This window comes from Talaromyces stipitatus, genomic scaffold, assembly GCF_000003125.1.
Source record: "Talaromyces stipitatus ATCC 10500 scf_1105507295515 genomic scaffold, whole genome shotgun sequence".
In the NCBI taxonomy this organism is placed as follows: Eukaryota; Fungi; Ascomycota; class Eurotiomycetes; order Eurotiales; family Trichocomaceae; genus Talaromyces; species Talaromyces stipitatus.
Window position 1 is genome coordinate 737,010 of NW_002990118.1, and position 19,943 is coordinate 756,952.

The 19,943-nt window shown below is 46.2% G+C and overlaps 7 protein-coding genes across 7 annotated transcripts; 3 read left to right on the plus strand and 4 right to left on the minus strand.

Moving 5' to 3' along the window:
• Positions 1-63: 63 nt before the first annotated feature.
• On the plus strand, positions 64-1,227 carry TSTA_042880 (uncharacterized protein; the record flags this gene model as incomplete). Its single annotated transcript, XM_002484724.1, has 2 exons — positions 64-354; positions 506-1,227. The coding sequence occupies exons 1-2, from the start codon at positions 75-77 to the stop codon at positions 1,225-1,227; spliced, it is 1,002 nt and encodes a 333-aa protein (XP_002484769.1). The 5' UTR covers positions 64-74.
• A 380-nt stretch (positions 1,228-1,607) lies between these two features.
• Positions 1,608-2,943, minus strand: TSTA_042890 (uncharacterized protein; the record flags this gene model as incomplete). Its single annotated transcript, XM_002484725.1, has 3 exons — positions 1,608-1,736; positions 1,907-1,994; positions 2,084-2,943. The coding sequence occupies 3 exons, from the start codon at positions 2,941-2,943 to the stop codon at positions 1,608-1,610; spliced, it is 1,077 nt and encodes a 358-aa protein (XP_002484770.1).
• A 1,290-nt stretch (positions 2,944-4,233) lies between these two features.
• Positions 4,234-5,966, minus strand: TSTA_042900 (uncharacterized protein; the record flags this gene model as incomplete). Its single annotated transcript, XM_002484726.1, has 3 exons — positions 4,234-4,741; positions 4,802-5,091; positions 5,148-5,966. 3 exons carry the CDS (start codon positions 5,964-5,966, stop codon positions 4,234-4,236), a joined length of 1,617 nt encoding a protein of 538 aa, XP_002484771.1.
• A 3,244-nt stretch (positions 5,967-9,210) lies between these two features.
• On the minus strand, positions 9,211-12,198 carry TSTA_042910 (amino-acid N-acetyltransferase subunit Mak10, putative; the record flags this gene model as incomplete). Its single annotated transcript, XM_002484727.1, has 8 exons — positions 9,211-10,401; positions 10,464-10,562; positions 10,617-10,874; positions 10,927-11,388; positions 11,443-11,688; positions 11,751-11,891; positions 11,950-12,017; positions 12,099-12,198. The coding sequence occupies 8 exons, from the start codon at positions 12,196-12,198 to the stop codon at positions 9,454-9,456; spliced, it is 2,322 nt and encodes a 773-aa protein (XP_002484772.1). The 3' UTR covers positions 9,211-9,453.
• A 212-nt stretch (positions 12,199-12,410) lies between these two features.
• TSTA_042920 (Mitochondrial ATP synthase epsilon chain domain-containing protein) lies at positions 12,411-13,070 on the minus strand. Its single transcript, XM_002484728.1, has 3 exons — positions 12,969-13,070; positions 12,765-12,879; positions 12,411-12,704 (listed from the first exon to the last, which is right to left on the minus strand). Exons 1-3 carry the CDS (start codon positions 12,998-13,000, stop codon positions 12,630-12,632), a joined length of 222 nt encoding a protein of 73 aa, XP_002484773.1. The 5' UTR covers positions 13,001-13,070; the 3' UTR covers positions 12,411-12,629.
• An 885-nt stretch (positions 13,071-13,955) lies between these two features.
• Positions 13,956-15,425, plus strand: TSTA_042930 (uncharacterized protein; the record flags this gene model as incomplete). The annotated part of the gene is made up of 2 exons (XM_002484729.1): positions 13,956-14,016; positions 14,074-15,425. The coding sequence occupies 2 exons, from the start codon at positions 13,956-13,958 to the stop codon at positions 15,423-15,425; spliced, it is 1,413 nt and encodes a 470-aa protein (XP_002484774.1).
• Positions 15,426-16,130: 705 nt separating this feature from the next.
• Positions 16,131-18,408, plus strand: TSTA_042940 (antigenic mitochondrial protein HSP60, putative; the record flags this gene model as incomplete). The annotated part of the gene is made up of 3 exons (XM_002484730.1): positions 16,131-16,235; positions 16,299-16,440; positions 16,492-18,408. The coding sequence occupies 3 exons, from the start codon at positions 16,131-16,133 to the stop codon at positions 18,000-18,002; spliced, it is 1,758 nt and encodes a 585-aa protein (XP_002484775.1). The 3' UTR covers positions 18,003-18,408.
• Positions 18,409-19,943: the final 1,535 nt, after the last annotated feature.

Here is a 19,943-nt window from a genome sequence, read left to right on the forward strand (position 1 = left end):
GCAGGATACGTATATTTAAATGTAGGCCAGATGATTTGCAAATAGTGTCTCTTCATGTAGTACATCTTTCTAATATGGAATCTGGCGTGTCTGCTGCTTTAGCACTCGGCGCTGAAGCTGTAGTAAAGTTAAACAAGTTGCTGAAGGATACTCAAACAGCAAAGTCTTGGTATGGTGATTTTTATGATATGTTTACTAGCAATCAATTATGTGTCTGGAATGGGCGCCAGATTAATCGCGTTTTCGTCGTCAAGAAAGAGGAGTGGGTACCCGTGATAAGGAAATGTCTTGATGACTGCCATAGGTGGCTTCCTCATTCTAACGGAATGCTCTTGGCTTCATATTTATCGGGCGGTATGTGAAAATCGACTGAAGAAGGGTAAATTCCGTCTCTTTTCAGGTTCACTGGAAATACCGTATCTCGAGAACACCATGTCGTCTCTCTCGTCTCTCGGCTCTATTTCCTCTTTACCTACAGCTAATCTAGACTCCTAGGGTTTGATAGTCCTGGCATTGGCAAATGGAGCAAATGTGGACTATGAGGATTCCGGGAAAGGTGGCTTTGTTGCGTCTTTGGATGCCCGGGATTTTGTCATCACGATTCAACGGGACAGTGCCGCCACGCAAATGACAGGACACCTCGAGCCTAGGGATCATCCAGAAACGAGTTGTCGAGTGATCTCTGAACCAAAATGGACCAACCTCCTGTGGTATGGACATACATTTGAGGAAGATGACCCTATCATGAGCTGGCCTCGTATTGACGAGCAAGGGGGTCCGCCTGAAGATCTGGTGGAAGAAAAATACCACTTTGCGCTCTGTAATATAGTGATGGATGATGCTAGACGAAAACTTCTTGCAAAGAAGCTTCGTGAAAGCATACATCAGTGTCATCAAGCCTGGGAACAAGTGGAGAACGAAAATAAACTCCGTGGTGTTGAAGCAGATGAAGTCAAAAAGATCAAGGAAAACCTCAGGAAGAAGAAAGTTATACTATGTGATGAGAGAGGGACAGATTATGTCTTAGAACAAACGCCTGAAGACACCCTTGACTATGCGAAATCGCAGCGGCAGCAGGCGGATTCCTTTGGGGAAAGATACAAGCAGCGAGATTTGGTGGGACATCATAAAAGAATCTATGCTCTAACGCGACTTCTGACCCTTCCTAAGATACTTAACAAAAATTTAAGTACCAGATCACGGGGCATAAACGTCGCCTTAGCATAGCTCTGCAGGGCGACCAAACTGCCGAGGACATGTGGTAATCCTGCTGGTTACTGTCAACAAAATCGAGTTATCTAACCTGTCCGAACATCGACAAAACTAGACCCAGGAAATATATGCTATGGACCGCCTTACTTATTGAATTCCTTTTCGCAGCTTTCAGGAAGGAAAACTTCGGCCCATCTGTGGCCGCTTGATGCCTTAAATAATCATTTTTGAGGGGGCTAAGTAGGCGACCTTTGTGAAGGTGAAAATAGGCACCTTAAAAAGTCCACGAATACATGTAACAGGTTTAAGTTAGCCGGGTTTGTAACATGACCCTATCAAATCATGTTGGCCTCAAAGTTATGTGGCCCATTTCTTGAACATCAAAATTGCTCAGTTTATAGAGTGCGAGCGTTCTTCTCCGCAAGCTTTCTCTTCACGAAAACATCAAGAGTGTTTCTCTCTGTCGAGGTGAGCAGTTCTAATCTATCCTCCAGGTCACCGTCCCCAAAGAACCGGCGATCGAACTTTGCTCAATATAGCATATCAAAAGCCCAGCTTCTTCTTGCAGCATAACAAACCCCGAAATCCCCATTCTGCCAACTTTTCAGCATATGTTGTGAAAGGCCATCACCTTCACTTAGAATTTTCCGTTCGATTAACTCATCCTCCTTTTCTGTAGCTCTTGCAAAAATACTGGAAGGCGCCTCCCATAAAGTCCTGTCCATTCACCAAGGACCCCTTTCCAGTATTCTGGGCGCTCTAGAAGTAGCCACGACGGTGGGCTGTATACGAACTCCACTAGAGCGGCGTATGAGAATTCCCAATCAATCGCGCCCACTGCTTAGAAGCCGAACTGAGAATTTGCAAGTACATTTGCGGGTCGAAAATCGTCACAGAGAAGCTTGAAGGGACCCTGATCGTAAGAACATAAGCGATTTTCTCGGGCCAGTTTCCGGAACAAACATCTAGCGATATATTTGCGTCTGCAGTCTTCCGGTGATTCGACTGCATCATTGCGCTGTATAGATAAGTGGGCATGCGCATCTCTGCAAGTGCCAGGAGGTACGCAGAAGCAGTCCTAAAGGTCTGCGGTAGCAGTTCCAGAGGTAAACCTCCAAGTTGAACAAGTTCGTTCATATTTAGAGTGAGAGGACGGTACGCAGCTACCCATTCATCATCAAAATCGTCGTCTTCCTGATTTTTGATGGAGCCAATTTCGTTGAATGGATTTTCTGGCCAGCTGGAATAAGATATCTGCCATATCACTATATGCCGATCGCAGTCTGCCAGTCGATCTTCTGGAACATTTGGATCTAGAATACACCGCTCATCAACTTGGAGACCCGGGGTATTTAGTGCATCAACGAGGTCCGAATCGTTCTCAATAAATTCCATGATGATGAAAGGCCCAGGTCCGACTGGGCTCCGGTCGGCCATGCCGTAATAAAGGACATAAGGGACACATATGCTGGTATGCCGCTCAATAAATCGCATCACAGACATTTCCTGTTGGGCCTTCTCTTCGGGAAACATAGAAACAGCGGGGATCGGAAAGCGGATCATAGCAGAACCGCCATCTAGAAACTTCATACGGGACATTATATTGAATGACACTTTTTGTGGATTAAACAGTTCTTCTGCCGGGCTACCTCTGTGCCGGATGACGAAGCCCCCTATCTCTCGAAGGACTTTTTCATTGAAGAGATTCTGTCTCCAGATCTTGAGAGACATTGTCGCTTCGTTCCCCTACAAGATCATCAAACCTCATCCGCTGCTCTTTAGCAATCGGGCCACCACGAGTAAGCTGCATGCTTGACATGATGCTGGAAGAGAGAATCCGAAATCGGGGTGTATCTGTATTTGACGCATACAAATTATAAACAAATTGGACGGAACGGGAGGCCAAGGGCAATCTATGTAGTATATTGATGCTGCCGTCCGATATGGATCTGCACTGGAAAGAGTCCGTGTCGCTGATATAAGCACACCGCTTATAGTTATAAGCTCTGAAAAAATGCATCTAACGCAACAACTTCGAACTCCTCTCGAACTCTCTGGAGCTTTGTACGGAATTGTACGAGGTTGGGTCTCACACGAGGCTTTAAGAAAGGTTGAAGAACAACGGAGGTTACTCGGGAGGAATCCACCTCCGTCCTTAATATGTACGGGTATCTTTACTCGAGTCTATGGGCTCCCATGCTTACATGTACTGGATATGCGTCAAGGCGAGGCTCTTCTCCTGGAGCATTTTCACCCGCATTGGCATTTGAGACGTGACCGGGCTCCGCAATTACTCCTGAGCCTCGCCAGCGAATTGAGCCAGTTAGAGCTCAAAGCTCTATCTCAAGGTTAAGTACAAAGCGAGAGCCGAGTCACTCCGAAGTCGTCGAGACTCAAATAGCAAAGCGTAGAGCTTCAAGCCAGTATACAAAGTGTAACGCAATTGGTCATACAAGGACCTCTAAAGCATGCCCTCTACGCTATTCAGATATGCTATAATATATAATCGTAATTCGTATTGCGATAGGTGTTGAAAAGCGCTTTTGGTGATAAAGTTAGTGGGGGGCTATAGCCTATAGCTGCGTTAGATGCATTTTTTTCAGGGCTTATATCAGCGACACGGACCCGTGCATCTAGTGGGAGCCCAATTCTATCTATCAATTCTATGGAAGCACAAAGTAGTAAATTCTACTGGTCAGGCGCGGAGCCCCTATAATTAAGGCTCCGGGTGTGCTCAGTTCTACTCAGTGAGTAAAAGCGGCGAGGGGGTGAGCACTAAAATGGAACAGGAAAGTCGAGAAGCGTCAAAGGTAGGTAAATCTCTTGTTTCTATGACATATCCACATGTATATGGTATATAGCTCGGTATAAATCAATCACCTGGGCAGATGCAACGCTCATTGTAACGATAGAACGCTAGATAATTTTTTCAAAATGCATTTTATAAAGTCTCCGAGGGATATTAATCCTGGGATGCCTTCTCACGTCCCTTCAATTTCAAGCAGATCAAGGAGGAGTAAGTCATCTCGCCCTCTCGGGTCTAAACAAATTCTCATACTCATCAATCAACAAGTCTCTCACGGTTTTTGCCAACGGCCATCTCGCCGCGAACTTCTTCAGAACTCCCAATGAGTTTCCGAATTCATTGGAAAGTCTTTCCCTTAATGTCCCATCAAGGGTAGGGAGTAACAAGGCAGCCATTTCGACGAGCATGGCTAATGCGATTGCATCGATGATTAGGGGACTGTTTCCGCGGACGAGGCGGGGGTTGTTGAGTTGGGTTGCGAGCTGTTTTGCGGTTGATATTAGGTGCATGCTGGATGGGTCGGAGGTTATTAGTTTGCTGTGTAAGGAGTTGGAGATGGTGGAGGTGGTGGACAGTTTGGAATGGAGGATGAAGCTGCTCGGAAAGACGGGTGTGCTTGGTCCGGTTGACGGATATGATGGTGATCTGGGATCTGGGGAGAGGTTCCTTTGGAGTTTGATGGGGGTGAGTTTGGAGGTTTGGCGGTAAAAGTATATCATTGCTCTGGCGATATTAGACCTCCATATCTTGACATCTGGACTTACAAGGACAATGGGTACTTACGAGCAAGCGATAACTTTGGTCTGCGAAAGCATTTGCGCTATATGATCTGGTTGTGCGCCAATTCCCCCAATGGAAGCTTTGTGGTCTACATGTTCCATCAGCTTTGGGTAGAACTTCTCCAGCTCGTTTGCAGTCGTTGCATCTTTGCAAGAAGGCCGGAGAGAAAGCACGGAACCCAAAAAATGTGCTGCAGTGATTCGATAGGCGAATGAAGGTAATGGATCAACGAGTTGGGCTCGATTATTGCAATGATCGAGGAGGTCTTGAATTGTGTATTTGTAAGTTGATGACTTGGATCCTGCAGAGTTAGTATATCCTCACCACTAAAAGCTTTTCAGCTACATACCGTTGAAATATGTACATCCATCATCCCTTCATCACATGGCAAGGGTATATCAGACCCAACCTCGTACAACGTTGCACTCTCTTCGACCAATGCGCACAAAAGGCTCTCGACGACAAACAACTCCCAATAACATCGACGCCACATCTCTTCCAGCATTGGAGACCCGTGGCCATGTGCAACAGCGAATGATTGCGTGTGCATACCGAGGTTAAGAGCGAGGCTGGCAGTAGATTTGATGAGGCGGATTGCTTCGAGGAAATTGCCGTGGGCGTGGGCGGTTATGGAGAGGAGGAGCATGCATTGAACTTGATAACCATCTTGTTCTTCTTCTGCATGTGATAGGCAGGAGAATGCTTCTTCTTCGAGCGCCCGGTTTGCTTTTTCTTCGTAATTATTGGATTGAATTGATCCGTCCGATATTGCTCTCCTATGGTCACCTCGGGTACTAGATTGATCTTCTCTTGGGCTTGTATTGATGGTCAGGAAATGGCTTCCGATGTATTGCATTACCGTAGTAAGTTTTCGAGGGATGTGTTGTGTTCCGAGGGGTCCTTCGAGAGCCGTCAACGGAAGTAATAGGGGGTGTGCATCGTGGAAATATTGATAGTATGCCCGGATGTAATAAGTGTAATGCAGTTGCTGAATCTTTTGACTCATTGCGTTCAGTCCTCGCTGGTGTAAGTATTCTGGATGCTTGTCGTAATCGAGGTCGCGGTTATTGTTGTATTTATAAGAGTACAGGCCCTGAAATAAAGGAGCTTGGACCGTCGAATTCAGGGCCTTAACTGATGAAGGAATTTGCTGAATGTGCTGCGCCATGTCGAATGATATCAAATGCGTATAGAGCTGATTTCTGTCCTTGGGTGTATTTTATTGAGCGAAGACAGTGCTCAGTCTCAAACTGAAATCGGTATGTCCTTCCAGACTCTGATACGTCTATCACGAGTTTGCATTATGCCTCTGTGAAGAGTTAGGGCATCAGACTGTCGATATTAGAGGCTCCACAAACAGCGATCAATCCCACCCAGTTGCACCACTTGTAGATACAGGGCTGGAAATACTTGTAGATATGACGCGCCGAATGTTTCGGAAAAGTAATGACAGTCAAGTCACCTGAGTAAATCAATAGATGCCTCCTCGTGACTCTGGATCACAAAATCCGTATGTTGCCGCAAATTTATGGCGGAAAGTCGCTCGGATCGGGAGACTTGACGAAACCCTACTTCAGTGTTGGAGAGATCCGTCCAGCGAATGCAGATATCAGCCTCCCTTTCGTATCATCCCACTTCAAACGAGAGACAACGCCGTCTAATTCATGGATACCGAACGGAAGGACTAAAGTGAAACTGACAGATCATCCCATTCAACATTGGCATTAGGGCTCGGTCATGCAACCACTAAGATTGGACCATGATCTTTTCCCTATGCAGATGATGATCACGCTTGTCTAGGCAGAAAGCTTCTAACCCGATGGCAGGACTATAATTATACCAAATATTGGACGGTATTTTGAGTTGGAGCTCCACAATGTCCACATCGAACTGATTCCGGGCTCCAGTTGGATGCGTATACCATGCAGAACCCGGAGAACCTTGGGCTTTGGAACGTGATAAAGGAGGTTGAAAATTTACCGTATCTGGAAATAGGTATACATTTGACTTTCGGTTAACAGGCAGTTAATCCAAGTAGTATGTTTCAAATGTCATAGGGGCCTTCCTTCTAAGGTCCTTAATGTGAAATTGAAGGTGATAAACTAAGTGATTGCCCAATGCCCACAAATCAAACCACGTACGTACGGGCCCCATTCGGCGAGGACAGTTGGAAGAACGCCGACGTCAAAACGCAAACATGCTAGTCACCAGCTTATAACAAACTATAAAACGACCCAATATTACTCCTCGTAATGCGTCTTCTAGAACAATTTCTTGTACTCGGAGTATTAATTTCTCGAGTCTTATGCTTACATGATACATGGTCTGTACCTCGTACAACCACGCACAACCACAGATTTTGAGGACGCATGGCCATGATTTGGGATACGTATATCTATCAAACTCCACTCAAACCCCCTTGCTTTCTTTTCTTTTTCTCTGGCAAATGATTGGCATTGACCCAAGAGTTCGTCATGATCGAACTGAAACACTTCAAACACGGTCAGGAACACCTGTTCGCCTATTCATGAAAATCCACTTTTGAAACCCATACCTTACATTATGTACCAATGTGGATATCTTGTTATCAGACCCGATATCTCGGGCATACTCCGTAAAAACTTAAAAGAGCTATGATGATTGATGCATATGGTCGCCGAACAATAGACCCCGCCGACGCAACTGAGTCATGTTAAAAGGGTCTAAATTCCTCGCTACTCTGATACTGGGTTCTCTCATCAATTTCCAGCCAGGACAAAAAGAAATTAAAAACAGCTAATATGATATGGACAAATTAAGGGATTGACCGGGATCCGTGGGGTTTATCATAGGGCTGGCTGTATTCGGGTTACGTTAATTACATCGTTTATATTACATTCACAGTCATAAATTACGTAATTGTATTACAACTATACACAGTGCACTATACCATATACAGCTAGATTGATATAACATGATTTGGAATTATTTTTCACTCAGATCTGAGTCTCAGCCATTCATTCATCTGAAATCTGAACACAACCTTCAATCGGATTCTCCCGGTGCCTCTAGTTCAAGGAACTGAAACCCAACACGCTGGAAAAATCAACTCCGAGGAGCAGGCATAAATCTTAAATCAGGGAATTGTTTCAAGTTCAGAATGGTCGCCGACCTCGGGGTATACTCATCTGAGACTGCCCTACATTATTTTAACTTCCTAGCCTAACAACAGTGCAGCGTGTTGGGATCGTGACGGATTGGCGCTGCATTTTACGATTCATGCGGTTTGAGTACGTCCGGAGTATGTGGAAGGGTGGTCAATTTTCGTGGTGTGGTTATTCCTCTGATCTCTAGAGATCTGTCTCGGGTTGAGATCGAGCAATACCATATCGATTGATTCGCTAGTTCGAAACCGATGAAGTGCCTCGGTATTAGCACCTTACGTAGCACTGATAGCTGTGAATACTCATGCTGGGGAGCAACATGTGACTCTCCCACGCCCATAACTACTACATGCATGCATGATCGTAGCCAGTGAATCCACCTGTGGACTTACTCATACATAGCTATGTATCCATGGGTATATATGCATCGGTCCGACGTACTCCAAACCATGCTGAACCTAAGGCATGCTTTACGCGTCTCTAATCCAATTAGTCTCCAAGCTTCTAATGTTCTCTCTGTTTTTTTGTGCGCCGAAAATTCGACTCCCGAGGTCATGCTACGTGCCCTATACAAATACCCTGAGCCCTACTCTTGTCCACTCCAGACAAGAATTTCGGTTTCAACGAACGCCATCCTTGGTCACTACCTATCTTAAATGTTTGTCCTACCTACGACGTACGGACGTATTAGCTGGTGATAGGGATGTAGGGATGATCTTCCGTAGATTCTTGTACGACATACCCTAATCACAGCGTATCAGACATACATAATCCGGAGTATGCAACATGGACTGTAGAGATTTGAAAGATGGGGAATGGGGTTGTCTCAAGAACTATTTGCGCAGTCTCCCTCGATGCTCATAAAGTCCAATGCAGATGAAGCATTTAGGCTACAGTACTGACTATCAAAATGATTTGTTACCCACGTATAGAACCGGCTATGTGAACGTGTACGGATGACAAATAACATCTATCCATACGTGTTAGGATAGATTTCGATTCCCTCGAGGTGATTTGACAGCGCAACGAGTCCAACTTCGTGATCTCTTTCTTCGCTGTTTCGAAATCGTGTATCCGATTGTCACGTCGATCTATGTACACACAAGTATCGCATGATCTATCTTGCTTCCTCTCCATATCGATCATGCAACTTTCCTTCTACCAAATGCAACAATAAACACATAGTCTACTATTTACTGCATATTCTTGAGAAGATCAAGTTTATGGCAAGGTAGAAGGCGACACTGCCCGAGAGACACATGTCTTGACGCCGGGACATATCTTGGTCCCGTGCGCAATTGGTTGCACAGCACAGCAGAGCACATGCATATATGCATGTCGAGGATGAAATGTCTAGAAAGTAACATACCTAATTGAGATATGTGCATATTGATCAATGCTAATAAAGTATGTTTTTCGGACCGTACAGTCAGCGTAACTGGGAATTCGAAGCAAGTTGACGAAACCAGGCTTCCTTCTTTGGCCCTTGTCGAGTGATCTCAAAAGACCAGCTCACCCCGACTCAACCTCTGCTATGCGTGGTACCGCCCACCAGTCATGATATCGCCCTGTTGATCCAACTTCCGGGATATCCACCTTGATTAGCAGCGATACTGTCTCGGATTTCTTCCCAGTATTCGGAACAGACGACAACTTCATCTTATTAAAGATCTTGGTAGCTGTCTGAATCGCAATACTAGCGCCTATACATGCTCGGAGTGAGTCCTTTGTGCTGCGTTGCCAGTCAGCTTCTATAGCTGGCCTGCGTACTGATTCACCGCTATTTTGTTGCTTTTGCTGCTTCTTAGAGGTTGGTACAAACGCACCCTGCGCAAGTACCGCTTCCCATGCTTTGCGGGCATCGGCAATTACTCTACTGGCTCTTTTGAGTAGTTCGATGTCAGTCTGACCTTTGAGGGTGGCATTTTCCTCGTACTGATCATATGAGACTAATTCCGGGAGACTGATGGAAAGGAAGGGCTTCATTCGAAGTTCATATCGAAGTCGGGCGCTGGAGTATGCAGATTGTGAAGCTGCATGGGGGAGGACTTTGTGACGCTCAAGGAATACGTAAAGCGCTTGAAGTCCGAGGGAAAATGACTCCGTCGCAATGAGCCATAGACTATGACGACCGAGAGTGGTAAGTGTTCTTTCAAAGGATTCCTCGTTACCTTTGAAACGGGAGCTCCTCCTGCCTTCTGCGTGAACAAATGCTTGTATTCGTTCGATATGTAGTTGGTGACTGGAACACAAGTGGGACAGATACCAATACATTCCAGCAAGTTCTTCCGGGGCGTAGATAGATAGCTCGAATCCCATTTGAAAGATTAGTTGCATCTGTTTTAGTTTTTCATGGTATACCCAGCTGCCGAGTGGATAAGCATATGTTGACTGGCCATTTTCTAATGTTAATGGTACTTCGCCAGTAAGGGGTTGAAGATGTGTGTCGAGTTCTTCGGCCTATACATTAAATGAATAAATAAGCTCCACGCCTTTCAAAAGCGAAGAGCTACGTGACGTACCTCAATTTGAAGATTATCCCATTCCAGGATAGAGTGACACAAGGCACGGCGTACTCGAGATCGATTCAAACAGGAGGTACGGAATGTATCAACGAACGGCTGCCAAGAAACAGTTAGACAAGAATAACCAAGTCCTAAGCAATCCCAACTCACATGAGCAACACGAGCCACAAACGATTCCATACTCTGATGTATCTGAAATCGAGGATCACTAGGAACCTCGATTTCTGCATTATGCTCGTCGAGTAACGAGCTCAACGGTAGTACAAGGTCTCTGAGGTCATCGTAGAATAGCTGCTTGGCCGGTTTAGAGCCCAGTATCTTCATCTCATTCACGATAAATGCTTGCATCAGACAACGAATGTATATCCCTGGTTGTGGTTTTCTCGATGCGATCGTCCAAACGCAGACCTAGGTGATAATAAACAAGGAGATTCAAGTAACACTGTGACAGGATACATACTCTCAAATCACTTGGACTGCTATAGGCCAGTATTTCGTGCATATCAATGGCATCCTGGAAAAGTCGCTTCAAATGGTCGATAGCAGTCTTTATTTCGATTGTCACCATTGGCCGGGGAGGTATCGTGCTCGCCAGCTTTCGCTGGATCTTTAGCGTAAATGAGTCCGGAACGGGTTTCCCAAGAGCTTCCGATTTGTTAAGGGAAGGAATCAGCGCCAAACAGGCCGTAAAAGGCCCTCTGTCATTCGAAAAGGGCGCACCCATATCCTTGCTCAAAGCTGCAAGGAAATGACTCCTTAAACGCAACCTATCAATCAATGCATTTCTCACATCTATGCTTATTCCGTCATTTCCAAGCTTCTGCAGATACTCAACGGCATTTTCGAGGACTTTCTGCACGGGCTCAACGTCGAACTCGCTGAGTAGACTGCGATTATAAAGTTGAGGAACAAAATCCTCTTCCTGAGCAGCATCAGAAACACTCTCCCCTCTAGAGACAAACACATTGGTGCCAACCTCATAGTAATATTCTTGTGTAATCCTCCGATGTACTAAATCACAAGCCTTGACCAACCCTAAACAGTATGCCCTCAGAACAAGGTGGACTAGAGGTATATTTTTCTCGTTTTCCAGTTGCACCCCGGTAGTTCCGCGGTGGAAGGTATATTCGTCGAAGGATTTGGGGACCGGCCAAAGAAGTTTGTCGAGGTATATCGAGGTGAAAAGAGTTTGTGAGAGAGGATGTCCCATGTGCCATGCCATCTATCCCATATTATCTCTTAGTTAAAGACCATTTGACAGTCATAGCGTGGGCGTAAACAAACCTCATGGCATAACAATTGATCCACGAGTCCCAGGACTTCTTCTGGTTGTAGTTCTCGCATCACATCGTAATCATATTCGAGCGCTTCCGCATGACTTTCACCGGGGCCTAGGTATCCACTGTCCATCTTGGAGTCCATGATCTATATCGACGATAATCGTGAGCTTAGTCTCGAGAATTGACATCTCTTCACAACAAACCTCCAACGCCCCGACGGCCTCAAATAAAGTGAATTCCGCATCTTTAACGAGCTCGCCCTGCTTTAATTCTACTCAAATATATCCGTCAGCTTTGAGCCGTAATTAAAGGTCAACATGAAGAAACCGCCGCGGGGAAAAGAGTGACGCACTAGACGCAGCGTTAACAAATTCCCGAGTAATGTCCCGCGCAACCATATGCTGTGTTGGCACCACGCGAGGAGTAACACGAGCTGGGTCATTTGGGATCATGATTTGTGACGGAAAATATATAATGAGATTTATTCCGCGAGATTCGACAAGCAGATGCGGAGGAATGAACGAGGGGAAGTTGCATGTCTTGCGGAGATATTTTCAATGAGTGGAAACAACGGCGGCTGGTGTTCGACTACTGTATGCATGGGTCTCCGTCGCCGAGATCAAGCAAGTCCTACGATCTTGATTTACTTCTATGGCCTCCAATTCATGAGAGTTTACAGTGAAATCAAATTGAGAAGAACTCTATTTCTTCATGGAGATCGACAAAAGAAATAATCTCCAACTATTGCTACAAGAATAAGATTGTACAACGATCCCACTTCCATCCGTCCAGCATTTCCTTTCGCTTTTTGCCGGAACAAACGAGTTATTTTCCTTCTTCCCCTGCTAATCACCATCGAAATCGTAGTTCGTCGTCATCGCATTTATTTCTCGGCTTGAGTAGCTTGTGATTCGGCGTTGGCATCCACGAGCTGCTTGACTTCACCCTGCTTGCCGTTCTGTATCCCAACTTGTCAGTTCCCGTCACCGTCGAAACCTCTGGGGCAAACTGTACTAACCTCCCACTTGGCGAACTTCAAATCGGATTGACCGCGGCGCTCAGCATTGAGACGTTGAGAGTCCTTGAGGGATCGGCGAACCGCGCGCGCAGCAACGGCAAGGTATTTGTTGTAACTGTTAAGGAATTGCTCCGGTTAGCAATTGCGGACCACAAAGCGACAAATAATAATAACAACTACTAGTTTGTAAAGGGTTTGACATACGTTAAGCCAGCGGCTTTCCAAGCGGCAACCATTTTGACTGATTGTGAGGGATATGAGGATGGAGATTCTAAGTGACGGTTGTCAAGCTCATCGCTCGGGTTCGAGTGGAAGGAGACGAAAAGTCCGCCGGGATGTCACGTGTATCCAAGTCACGTGATATATCTGGGTATGATACTATGATGTGATCTTTAGAAGACATAATTAATTTTATGTCAAAGGTCAGGTCTAGTAATAATGGAATCATTCCATATAGTTTTGCACTTTCAGGTAACTCTTTGTTGTGTTGGGTGGTTATAGAGAGAGGACTAATCGTCAGTAGTTTATATGCAACACCACGACCCTTATATAGAAGCTTCATGTATTCTTAACATTAAAGTATGAATTTCTGTTCTGATAAATAGCTATAGAAAAGTAAGACCTTTATGACTTTATAAGTGTAGCCAAGGTCTTTGTGTAAAATAAGTGAGAAATCACAGCTTTCTCACATATTAAACTTCACATTAGCTCCTCCCAGCTTGAGCATCACGATATCACGATCAGGCCTCCTTTTAATGTAGTGAGCATAATGTCCAGCTTAACCCCACCTGGGCAATCGAGGCAATGGCCGTCAAAGAAAATCTTCATCGAGGATTTTTCCTTCAGCTCTCTCTGTCTTCTCTCTCGTCCCTCTCACTTTGGCCTTTTGGGGATGTCATAACCTTGACCATATAGACAGTTTATCTTCATTTTCGACTCGTTTTGATAGATTGTCGAGATTCATTTTGCTTCTCCTTCTCTACAAACTCCAAATTGAGAGAAATCTCTCTCAGACCTGGCCGTTGAGCGAGAAATCTCGACGCGTTCACCTCACTTTATCCTCTTCAGTCTCTAACCTTTTGGCATCCTCACTTTGTCTTGAATGCTGCTTTATACTCTTTCGATCCAAAACCAACTCTTTGAGCTCAGATTTGACACTCACGCGAGCTATTGACGCGAGATCAAGTCAAAATGGTACACGAAAAGAAAGCTCTGAATCGCCCGCCGACGCGTAAGTTGGTACGTTGGAATGGTATGTCTCACTCTGAATCTTCAGTCATCCAAGAAATACAATAACTGATGCGTTCAGATGATCTCGATAAGCTACTCCTTCTCACTATCCAATCTGTCTGCAACAGGGAAGGTGTGAAGATCCCTTGGGCAGAGGTGGCCAAGTCTATGGGAAACAATGTCACTGAGGGAGCAATCATTCAGCATCTTGCCAAGTTGCGTGTTCGACGTGTCGAGAAAAACAAGCAAGTGCCTCCTCCTTTACGTCGCGGTGGTGGTCCGTCTGGTGCTTCCAGGTCACCAGATGCTCCCGTGACGCCTGTCTCTCCACAGTACGCAGAAGCCGTGACAGAGCGCCGGGTGAGCCAGCAGAACCAGCCTGAAATAAAGAAAGAGAAGCGTAGCTTCAGCAATGTCAGAGATGAGGTTTCAGACAGCGACGAGGACTGGACCTCCGATAGCCCTAGTAAAAACAAAAAAGCCAAAAAGAAACGTCCCCAGAAGAAACGGAAGACCACCCCTATGGAGCTCGAGCAATCCTTCGAAGAGATTAATCTTGAGGATGATGCCACAGAAGGTGTTGCCGGTGCCTTCCAGAGAAGCGATGAGTTGGTGGCCGTGGGTGCCAACTATCTTGAGTTTCTCGGTGACAGCAGCAAAGCGCAAGACGATGATCATGCAGCTGCTCTTAGCGAGGATGAAGATCAGCTAGAGACCAAGGAATCGTTGGTCATCACACTCAAACCTGGTACCAACAACATGCGTCGGCTGAAGTACAAGGGGACTGGTGTATTCCAAGACAGAAACCCTGAACAGCGGTGGGAGTTGCCTCCACCTGGTCCAAACGGTCAAAGCTGGGGCTTCAGCAGGGACTATTATGGGCCAATCCCTCAGTCCGCTCAGCACTCAAATAACCCTGGTCTACTCCGCGGAGAGTGGCCAATTGAAGTCGCCATGAGACAATATGAAGCACCTCAAGCAGTGACGTGGTCAAACGAGACTTACCATCCAGACCCAAGACTTGTACATCCAGCCATGGTTCTAGAGGATCCGAACTGCAAGCCTCAATTGAAGTTCCATCGCAAGTTGCGCGCCGCCGAAGAGGCAAATGCCGAAGCTCGTGCCCGCGACCAAGCACAGCCAGCATATCAAGTGTACGTCAACAAACACAGGGAACTTCCAAGCTATGGCGAATCAAGTTGGACCGCTCTCGTCACGAATCCATCCCAGACTCTATCCAACAGTTTTCATACTTCTCTCCCCCAAACTGAAGGACGATTGGATACCCGTCAATTCTTGGATCCCCAAAACTCTGGAACAAATGATAACCTAATGGATCATTACAATGAGGTGCCGCCTGGTAAGATTTTTGCTATTGAAATGCTTGGCGATAATATCGTCGAAGAAGCAAAAGAATTGGACTGGTGGTAACACTAATCACAACGGATACCCAGTGAAAAACCGCGGCCCTGAAGATCCAAAGGACCAGCTAGTAAATAATGAACAGGACCACGGAGTCGACTCGGTCGAGACCTCAGCCTTTGACACGGCCATCGAGAGCTATTTGGGACCCATCCATTATGACGATGATATTTTCAACTCATTTTGACACGATGACGAGAGGCGTTTGACCTTTTCATTTGTTTTGCGCGCCTTTTAGCAATGGTGCTAGTGTTTTGGTGTTTTGTTTTTGAAAAGTCTCTGGGGAAAGAAGAACGCGGTGGTGGACCTTTGATGCTTGCTACTCATAGTCTCACACCACATACGGACGTGTATTCTCTCCATGGTACCCGATTGTTTTCAAGTTTCTTGGAGAAACTGTTTCGCAAAAAGTACATTACTAATTCTTCATGTATTTTACAATTCCTCACGAATAATGACACTGAATTGACTCGAAATGGCGGAGATCCACGTGACTTGCCGATTCTATGAGGTTCTCCGTGCCTCAGGCCGAGCCAAGACAATCCGGGGAATCTAGAAGAAGCTGGAAAATTTTCGGTATTTTGGCCGGTTCATCTTCCTTCTTCTCTCCATCCTCAATTTCATCCTCCATACTTGCGACGTCCGGCTGGCTGTGTTGCTCTATATTCTATTCCTTTTAGTCCTTGTATTTGTTTCTTTTATAACGCCTTCACAATGCAGCGCGCTCTCTCATCCAGAACATCCGCGCTCACCCGAGCTCCTTTCTCCAAGCTCAGAACCTCGGGTGTCAGCCTGCAACAACAGCGATTTGCCCACAAGGTGCGTCTATATCCATCGAATTTACACGTACGACGACCAATACGCAGTACTAACTCATACTAGGAGCTCAAATTCGGTGTTGAAGCTCGTGCCCAGCTCCTTAAGGGTGTCGACACTCTTGCAAAGGCTGTCACTTCCACTCTCGGGCCAAAGGGTCGCAATGTCCTGATTGACCAGAGCTACGGTTCCCCCAAGATCACAAAGGGTGCGTGATATCTCTTGTAACCACTTTGATAGACGGTACTGACTTCCGTAGACGGTGTTACTGTCGCCAAGGCTGTTACCCTTCAAGATAAGTTCGAGAACCTCGGTGCCCGCTTGCTCCAGGATGTCGCCTCCAAGACCAACGAGATTGCCGGTGACGGTACCACCACTGCCACTGCCCTTGCTCGTGCCATTTTCTCCGAGACCGTGAAGAACGTTGCTGCCGGCTGCAACCCCATGGATCTCCGCCGCGGTACCCAGGCCGCCGTTGAGGCCGTTGTCGAATACTTGACCAACAACAAGCGTGATATCACCACCACCGAAGAGATTGCTCAGGTTGCTACCATCTCCGCCAATGGTGACACCCACGTTGGTAAGCTCATCTCCAATGCCATGGAGAAGGTTGGCAAGGAAGGTGTCATCACTGTCAAGGAGGGCAAGACCATCGAGGATGAGCTCGAGGTCACAGAGGGTATGCGTTTCGACCGTGGTTACACATCCGCTTACTTCATGACGGACGCCAAGGCTCAAAAAGTTGAGTTTGAGAAGCCTCTCATCCTCCTTTCTGAGAAGAAGATTTCCGCTGTTCAAGACATCATTCCCGCTCTCGAGATTTCCACTCAACTCCGCCGCCCCCTTGTTATCATTGCCGAGGACATTGATGGTGAGGCTTTGGCTGTTTGCATTCTTAACAAGCTCCGGGGCCAGCTCCAGGTTGCTGCTGTGAAGGCTCCTGGATTCGGTGACAACCGTAAGAACATTCTTGGTGACCTTGGTGTTCTCACCAACGCCACTGTCTTCACTGACGAGCTCGACATTAAGCTCGACAAGCTCACCCCTGACCAACTTGGTTCCACTGGCTCCATCACCATCACCAAGGAGGATACCATCATCCTCAATGGTGAGGGCAGCAAGGACGCCATTGCTCAACGCTGCGAACAGATCCGCGGTGTCATGGCCGACCCCTCTACCTCCGAATACGAGAAGGAGAAGCTCCAGGAGCGTCTTGCTAAGCTCTCTGGCGGTGTTGCTGTCATCAAGGTCGGTGGTGCTTCCGAGGTTGAGGTTGGCGAGAAGAAGGACCGTGTTGTCGATGCTCTTAACGCCACTCGTGCCGCTGTTGAGGACGGTATCCTCCCTGGTGGTGGTACTGCCCTCCTCAAGGCTTCCGCCAACGGTCTTAACAACGTGAAGGGTGCCAACTTCGACCAGCAGCTCGGTATTGATATTATCCGCAAGGCCATCACGCGCCCTGCTCGCACTATCGTTGAGAATGCTGGTTTGGAAGGTAGCGTTATTGTTGGCAAACTCACCGATGAGTACGCCAACGACTTCAACAAGGGCTTCGACAGCTCCAAGGGTGAATACGTTGACATGATTGAAGCCGGTATCCTTGATCCCTTGAAGGTTGTCCGCACTGCTTTGGTCGATGCCAGCGGTGTTGCCTCCCTCCTCGGTACAACTGAGGTTGCTATCGTCGATGCTCCTGAGGAGAAAGCTCCCCCTGCCGGTGGCATGGGCGGTATGGGCGGTATGGGAGGTATGGGTGGCATGGGCTTCTAAATGCCGTCATCTATTCGCCCATCCATCTGAAACCCATACCTTCTTTGTGTCGATTTGAGCGTGTATTGCATTTGTAATATGGCATGTCTGTTTTTTTACGTTTCCTTTATTCTTTCATCTGATGTGTTACCTACTCCCAAAACCTTTTATTTCCTCCGCTTCACGGCCAATCCCTACAACTCTCGATTACTACTATTAGAAATCTCCCAGCAATATCTCCACTCAATGCTTGCATTTTTCGTTCTGGCTTGAAGATTTGGCGAAATTTGAGAAAATGCTGGCTTGGTTTGGAAAAAGCATCTACTGTACTATACGTTATCATGTACTTTAATCTTTCTCGAGGGCAGTGGTCCCTGAATGAATGAGGACGAGTATTCAATCAATTCTCCAGTCTGGTCTTACTTAAACAGTTGGAAATTTTAAGCGATATCTGGTGCCGTAAACAATCTCTTCATGTTTTGCCAATGCTGGCCACCTTTGTGGCTTTCCGAGAATAACTATTTCAATCAAAGGCATCAATCAGCCTGTGCTTGCTTCAAAAAAGTTTTCTACCTATGATATTGTTAGAAAAAAGGGTGGAAAGTACCGTCTCAAGCATAAATAACTGATTTTCCTACCATGAGTTTATCTACTTTCTAAATTACCAGTTCTCCAGATGGCTTCGTTTCTCTCCATGTCTTTGCTGATGTGTCACAGCTTATGACATCGGGTATACGTTCAGAATGGAAATACCTGAAGTTACGATATCTCAGCAGGGCTTTGGTATCCAATCCAAGAATCACAGACAAAGAATGGCCTCAGAAAACCATTTACAGTTAGAGAGCACGTCGTGTTCCGGCTATTCTTACATTTGCTGCCAGTACTTTTCACAAATCAGCGGTATCTACGCGCTTCATTCCTCCCAGTATCTCAGTCTGAGCTGATGAAGATGCATCTCAGCTACAAATCATGTCAAGATTGTTCTCTTCGATAAATAAAACATGAAGTAAAAAGAATCATCAGTTCTCAACTTCAAAAAGCAAAATCGAGAAAAATGGCATCAGAAGAGAGCTTCGGACACCGGGCCGTGATACTAGCTATAATGCCCTTTTCATCGGGCGTATCCAGAACCTGGAGAATATCGTTTCGACGCAGCAGCGCCATATAGATAAGTTGCAAGAGGAAGGTTTCTGACACTTTTTTACACTAGTGTATTGGTATGTTGGTTTCAAAAGAAAAAACACAGTTGCACAGGAGGGCATTTCAGGCACGCTGGCATTAAGATTAAAGATCCTCCACTTATCGAGAGCCCATCGTTTGACATGTAGTGTACGTTGTCGAGAAGAATTAACTTAAGTCATGTATTTCGAACCAGAACCCAATTACACGATAATCTACCTTAAATTGTCATGATTGTGTCAGAGTCAGAGTCCCACATCGCCGCCATGAGGTCGATTTTCATGTATATACTCAGTCTCTGCTTTCCCTCCCTCCGGTGATCCGAACTGCTAACAAAGATTGGAGCGTATAGCATGCTTACACCATTCAGGCGTGCCCTCCTCGAACAGCGAAGCTCATCAGCCGTAGAACTGAATTCATCCAGTTCAGAAGTGCGCGTCTTTATATCTTTCGGGAAGTAGCAAACAGGATTATCATGCAAGAAGCCACCAAAGCAGAATACTCATTGGATCTACGGAAGACACGATTAGCAGACTACTTACACCAAAACTGTGATTATTTCCCCTTGGGACAATCGCCGCTACATTCGATATCACGATTGTTGACAGAGAGTACTGCATTCTGGAATCTGAGGGAGGCGTCCGGCGCTTTTTATTCCCTTCGGCTTGGAGTATATATCAAGAGGGCGTGCGGGATATCATTTCTCACAACAAGCCAAAAATGATCACTACAGGGACCCTAGCGAACAAGAAGCCTCGCAACGACAGAAGATATGAAGCTTGA

Coding starts and splice junctions, on each gene's coding strand:
- TSTA_042920 (XM_002484728.1), bottom strand. CDS start 13,000: ATGGTTGCCGCTTGGAAAGCCGCTGGCTTAAC. Junction 12,880..12,968: donor TGGAAAGCCGCTGGCTTAAC/GTATGTCAAACC, acceptor ATTCCTTAACAG/TTACAACAAATACCTTGCCG. Junction 12,705..12,764: donor TGAAGTTCGCCAAGTGGGAG/GTTAGTACAGTT, acceptor GTTGGGATACAG/AACGGCAAGCAGGGTGAAGT.